The sequence below is a fragment of the Gekko japonicus genome, unplaced genomic scaffold, assembly GCF_001447785.1.
Source record: "Gekko japonicus isolate JY-2015 unplaced genomic scaffold, Gekko_japonicus_V1.1 scaffold5535, whole genome shotgun sequence".
Lineage (NCBI taxonomy): Eukaryota > Metazoa > Chordata > Lepidosauria > Squamata > Gekkonidae > Gekko > Gekko japonicus.
The window spans coordinates 27847-34403 of NW_015175020.1; the positions used below are offsets into that span (position 1 = coordinate 27847).

Below are 6557 nucleotides of genomic sequence, written 5' to 3' on the forward strand. Positions count from 1 at the left end.
CTGGCGTAGTGGGAGCGAGGAAAATGCTGCCCGGGAGGACAAAGGAAGCGGGGGGGGGGTGGATGCTGCTCGGGAGGACAAAGGCCCTGATGATCACAGGCTTTTGTTAGTCGCGAAACTGCTTGTGCAGGAAAGACCCGGACAGGAAACTCGAGACAGGCAGGCGCTCCGCCGGGCTTTGTGATGCGGATTTCCCCCTCTCGGGGGCGACTCGTCCTTTTTTGCAGCTTGACTCGGCGAGGCTTGCTTTTGCATTCCTCGCCTGGGCTCGGAGTGGGCCGGGCCTCGGCCTCTTTCCTCCCGCGGGAGCTGCTGGGCAGTCCCGGATCTTGTTTTTTCCTCTCTCCCCCCCCCTCCCCCGCTCCTCGGTGCAGACGTGCAAAGCGGCGTCCCGGCAGTGGCGGCTCTCGAGCCACGTGTGCTCGGGCGGGGAGGCGGGGAGCGGGCGGGCCCAGCGACGCAGGCAGGCCCCATTTAAAGCCGCCGTCTGGCTTTTCCGATAGATCTATCTCGGGCTGCAGAAGGCGGCCGTCTTGGCTGGAGAGGAACCCGCCCGCATCCTCCCGAGAAGGCGGACTTGCAAGCGAGGTAGGCCGGATCCGTTGAACGAGCAGGGGCTCCGCTTCCCGGGGAAACACGGATCGGATCGTTGCTGAATGCTAGCTAGGGACTTTGCATTGCAAGGTGCATGTTGCAGTGGCGCTTCCTCTTGAGCAGACGCTGGGCTGCAAAATTGCCTTGGTTTTCTCTCTCGCTTGTGCAGCCTTGCATTGCACAGGAGTCTGGTTCCAAAACTCTCGAAGGAAATGGGTATTTCTGGGTAGAGTGTAGTCTATTTACAGGCATTTTTTTTACTCCAGCTGTGCTAGCATAGGAAAGGAGGAGGCCTTTTCTTTGAAAGGAAAATTAGAGGTGACGGTATCCTTTTAAAAATACCTATTTAGGTCATTAAGTACTGGGGGGGCTGTTGGGAATGTTTAACCCTGGGGGGTGAATAAACTGGAGTCTGGCATGTTGGTTTTTTTTTGTAAAAACAATTTATTAGAATATAATAAAGCCTAAACATATATCAAATCTTATACAATTATATATCCTTCCCTCCTCCCTCCCCCCCTTTCTTGGCTTCCCACAGTGCTCCAACCTCCAGCCCAATTCTTAAATTTCCTTCATACCTCCCTATTTCCCTATTTACATCTTCTTATACGTCATCTATTTTCTGTTATCTTTCAATTTTCAGTAATTCTCAAAGCAAATTGTCCTTTACATCCCGGTATTTCTCCAAATAGTCTTTGAGGTCTTTCCAGTCTGCAAAAAATTCTTCTGCCTCCATATTATTAAGTTTCCTTGTCATTTTGTCCAGTGAGTCTGGCATGTTCTGTGCATGTCTTTAGGATTAAAAAAAAAGCAAGGCCACAGAAATGGAAAGAAAGCATCTGAAATTAGAGTTAAAGCACAGAAACGGAACAATGGAAATACCTGTGGAGTGTGGGGCCTGCAGTATGCAACTGGAATTGTGAGGCTCTCAGCTTTGATTAACAAACAGAGAGCGAGTGGTTGAAACAGAGAGCGAGTGGTTGGTCCATGTGGGTGCAGAGACCTTTTGCAGATGTGGCGGCCTTTGCTAAAGCTGTAGGGGGTGGAGCAGGGCCTGAATTCCAGCGGTCAGCCCGATCTGACCTTCTCCCTGTCCAGGGTTGCCACTTTCTGGAAAGTCAGGGAAATGAAAATTGGTCAGGGAAATTGTGATTAAAATATATTCAAGCAGTGGACCTGCTACTGCAAGGGCATGATCTGTTCTTGTGGCAACTGGAATAGCGAAGTAGCAGAATACAAGTAGAACTCAGTGATGCCCTTTCCCAACCGTTTTAGATAGAACGTTTATATAATTTTTAGTGTACCTTTAAGACGACAACAAAAATGTTATGTCAATTTGTTAGCATCCAGAGTTTACTTGAATTGAAATTTGTATCTTGGTGTAATTTTTTGGTGCCATTGCAAAACAGATGTTGCTGCAGTTAATGTTGAAAGAAGCTGATATTAAATCTCTTTGACAAATAGTTTTGCAGTTGAGACATGTGTAGTTGTAGAGTGGAGCCTTACCTTGCGTTAATGCAACTTGTGGTTATATTTGAATGGTGGTCAGGGAAATTGACAAATGTTGGTCAGGGAAAGTAAAAATAAAATTTTAGTGGCAACCTTGCTGTTGCTCCTAACTTGCATCTCCTCACTCTTTATTTCCCTCTTATGCTTTTTATACCTCTTCCCATGTCTCCTGGTCCCCATGCTGCAGTTATGCATATTGCAGTACTAGTAAACTAACCCTGGTTGACATCATAGGGGGGGATGATTTGAACCCTTTCCCCCATATGTGCTGAGTTTTGCGGGTGAGGGCAGCTTGCCTTAAGGGAGAGGGTGGGCATCTTCACGTTGCAGGCTGGTGTGGTTCAGCAAGATTTATGATCAAGCCAGATGCGCAGATATCTGGTAGAACTACTATAGAAAAGCAGTGTTGATTCAGGCAGGGGCGGATTAATGCTCACTGGTGCCCTAAGCACTGACCAATCTTGGTGCCCCCCCTCCTTTCCACAATGACCCAGTCCATTTTAGTTGTTGACCTGTCTGACCAGATATAGAATGCAGGTTGCAGCAATAACAAAATGTATTCATATGGTAACACAATATACTGTACAGACTAAGCTTTTCACCCTTTTCCCAACTTTGTGGTGCCCCCTTTGGCCCTGATGCCCTAAGCACGTGCTTAGTCTGCTTAATGGTTAATCTGCCCCTGGATCCAGGAGATGCAAGGAAGCACGCGGAAGCTAGAACTAGTAGTCCCTGGCTGCAGGCTGAGGCTTTCAGGCATGACTTAAATGCAGTTTGAGCCTGGCAGGAAAGCGTGAAGATCATAGAATCACAGAGTTGGAAGGGGCCATACAGACCTCTAGTCCAACCCCCTGCTCAGTGCAGGACCAGCCTAGAGCACCTCTGACAAATATTCATCCAGCCTCTTCTTGAAAGCTGCCAGTAAAGGGGAGCTCACCACCTCCCTAGGCAGCCGGTTCCACCTCTGAACCACTCTGACCCTGGAAAAGTTTTTCCGAATATCCAGCCGAATAGGAGGCATTACCTGTGACATGACTGGCCTGGGCACAATTTGCCTGTGCTGCATCTCCCTGCCCCTTGCCACTGAGTTTGTGGGACCTGTTCCTCCTCCCTAGCCTGGAAAGCAATTAGAAGGCTAGGCTGAGCAACACATCATGGTGCTGTCAGAGACTGGATGCAGAGTCCACAAATGCAATTTTCAAATCAGCAAATGTCATTCCGGTGACCCTTGGAGCTTGCGAGATTGTGAGGTTGCTTCCCTGTTCCACTTTGACGGCACCGTTTCCATCTACATTCCGCTGAGGTTCTCTGCATACAGAGATCGAGGCCAAGCGTTGGTGATCTGGCTTTTGTCCAGGGCCGGTGACCCAGTGAGGGAATACTGTCATGCGGAAGTGGGTCAGAGGCAAGCCAGGTGTGTCAGCGAGTCAGGGCTGCTGTCCACCGCACAGCTGAAGCAAGACGTGGGCAGTAGGGCCCCCCATAGAAGGTGGCAGGGAGAGCCGCAAACCGATTTCGGCCCCCAAGCCCAGTCATTGTGGCACAAACAGCAGTCCGCGGCGTGCAGCTGCTTTTGTTCTTTGTGGACGACATCTTACAGGGTAATCGTACATGTTTCCCTTCTTCAGAATTAGCAAGGATGAGCCCAGCCCAAGAGAATACCTCCTGCAGCAAGGAGCCCCTTGTCAAGTGCCTTCAGGCCAAGAAAGATCTGGAGACGGCGATCACTGGCATAGTCAAGGCAGAGCAACAAGTTAAAGACAACTGGAAAGAGGTAAGTGAAGTGCGACGGCCACAACAAAGTTCGCCTCTGCGTTTTCCCTGGAGACCTCCTTGACGCTTTTCCAGGTGTTCTGAAGTGTATCCTCATGAAGCAAGCAGTGCTTCCTGCTTTGCAAGTTGGAGGATACTTTATCATAGCTAACCCGGTTGTGCAGAATAAAATGGACACCCGTATTGTGGCAGAAGTTTCTTTAGGTGACCTTGAAGCTTTTTGTTTTAAATTCATGGAACTGACTTGAGCAGTTTAGAGTCCCCCCCATCCCCCAACATTGGTAAGAAAATATGATGTCACAATTTAATTGTTGGATAAGCTGGGATAACTTACTCGGTGCCTCCAGATGCTGTATGAAGTATTTTGGGATAAACAAGGAACCTGGCACTTGGTTTTATTTGTTATGCATAACTTGGTTTCACGCTTCCCACCTTCAGTACATTCCTGTTCTTCCCAGATTGGGGAAGTAGGTCAACTCTCCTGGACCCCCTCCTGGTAGTGGAGGTGGCTTTCTCCGGGAGAGTGTGCCTTCCCCGATTCAAAAGGCTTTTGTGTCAGAGGAAGGCTTTGTTAAAGGACTAGAGCAGGATACTCCCATGCACAGGGGAACATGAGAAGGAGGAGAGTGACTTTCTGATGAATTCCCTTCTTTCCAAGTCAGTTTGGATGATGTAGCAACGAGGCCACAGTCCGTGCACCTCCTCCACCCCTGATATACAGTGTAGGACAATGAGGAATCCTTTGCTGAGAGAGCCAGTTTGGTGTAGTGGTTAAGTGTGCGGACTCTAATCTGGGAGAACCGGGTTTGATTCCCCACTCCTCCACTTGCACCTGGCTGGATGACCTTGGGCAAGCCATAGTTCTGATAAGAGAGCTGTTCTTGGGGGAAAAAGGAGCAGTTTCTCTCAGAGCTCTCTCAGCCCCACCTACCTCACAGGGTGTCTGTTGTGCGGAGGGGAAAGGAAAGAATGTTTGTAAGCCGCTCTCTGAGACTCCCTTGGGTAGTGAAGGGCGGGGTATAAATCCAATCTCTTCTTTGCTGGAAAGCCATTAATTTCATCCAGGGCTTGCTCAGATGGGTGGAAGGCACTCTGTGGCCCAGGATGCCACCCTCTCCTGGAACTTGACCCCCCGACGCCCAGTTGTTCTGCAGGGAAACAGTCCTGTACCGGGGAGAGCTGCCTCGTGAAAACGCAAGAAGACGGAGCCGCGATGACTTGATAGGACAAGAGATGTTCTGAATGTGTCTTAGCGATCCCCATGTCTCATATGAAGTATGGCTCGACGGAGCTTTTTGTGCGGATGGTGACCAGGGTCTGGCCTTCCTCCCCCACCCCTTTGCAGGTCAAAGCCCAGATCCACAGCTGCATCAGCCGCCACCTGGAATGCCTGCGCAGCCGCGAAGTGTGGCTCCTTGAGCAGGTGGACCTCATCCAGCAGCTGAAGGAGGAGGCCTTGCAGCAGCAGGCGCAGCAGCTCTTCTGGGTAAGATCTCGGGGGCACCACCTCGGCTCGGGCTACTCACGGTTCGGGGGCAGGGGTGGGGCTTTGAGCTTCCGGCCAACGTAGGAGCTGCAGCTCCGTATTCAAGCTCTGCCGATGCCGGGACCCTGTGTTCTTGGGAGGCGTCACGGGAGTCATTTTTATATTTTTGTCTCTCAGTTGCTGGGACAATTCAACTGCCTCATCCACCAGCTGGAACAGCCGCACAGCAACGACCTGGCCAATCAGATTTCAGTGTGCTTGGAGAGGTAAGTGGTTCGGCAAGATTCCGATTGGCTATTTATTGGGTTCTGAATTATTTCAGTCCTCTGAGGTGTCAACGATTGCATGCCATTTGTGGGAGACTACGGCTTAAGAGAAACTCAGTAATTACTTTCTTGAAATCTGTTCTGAAAGATTGTGGTCCTTTTGGAAGGAGTTACTTGCCACCAGTGGTGGAGTACATTATCGTACGGATCTGGTTTTGATGCTGGCAAATAAATCCCCTAAGCTGAGTTAGTGTGAGTTAGCTCGCAGTTCTTTAGCCTCTGGCTCACGCATTTTTGTCTTAGCTCAGGAAGGATGGCTCCAGAGCAAACTGATTTATGCAGCAGCCAAATCGCTTGCTCACAACTTTGATGCCAGTAGCTCACAAAGTAGAATTTTTGCTCATAAGACTCCGCAGTTTAGAGGGAGCATTTTGTTTTTTCAGATCAGAATACATTATGGCACCTGAATTCTGGTTCTCTGCTCTGGGATCTGTTCACCCTCTTCATGCCAACAGTGGCTACCTCAGCTTGGAGCTGGGGGAAGAGTTCTGTTGAATCCATTAGGCGTCTCTTAATTAAAAATCCTTGGCCTTGCAGATTGGGCGACTTAACACTCCAACCAGAAGAACCGTCCGTCCTGAACTTTGAGGCCGACGTGTCCTTTCTTCGCCAGGCCATCACATCTTTTGGCTCAATTAAAACAATGGTGAGTGGAAGCGTCGTCCTCTAGGTGGCAGGATGTATTCCAAAAATTCAGAGGTGTCACGTAGAAGGTCTGTTATTGGTAAAGAGGACCCAAACAGTTAATCAGGCTCATCCAAGGGCCTGACTCTAGCCTAAGAAACTACTGACTTCAAAATGCTGAAGTACATAAGAACAGAAGAGATGCCAATGTTGGATCAGGCCAAAGGCCCATCCAGTCCAACACT

General features: G+C 49.6%; 1 protein-coding gene across 1 annotated transcript in view; it reads left to right on the forward strand.

Annotated features, from left to right (window-relative positions):
* The first annotated feature begins 420 nt into the window (after positions 1-420).
* The window catches only part of NCOA4 (nuclear receptor coactivator 4), a 13251-nt gene continuing 7114 nt past the window's right edge, over positions 421-6557 (forward strand). The window contains exons 1-5 of the mRNA XM_015425188.1: positions 421-588; positions 3732-3877; positions 5222-5362; positions 5540-5628; positions 6226-6334. Of these exons, the coding sequence (XP_015280674.1) occupies positions 3743-3877; positions 5222-5362; positions 5540-5628; positions 6226-6334 (474 nt within the window). The 5' untranslated portion in view covers positions 421-588; positions 3732-3742. The remainder of the gene's footprint in view (positions 589-3731; positions 3878-5221; positions 5363-5539; positions 5629-6225; positions 6335-6557) is intronic.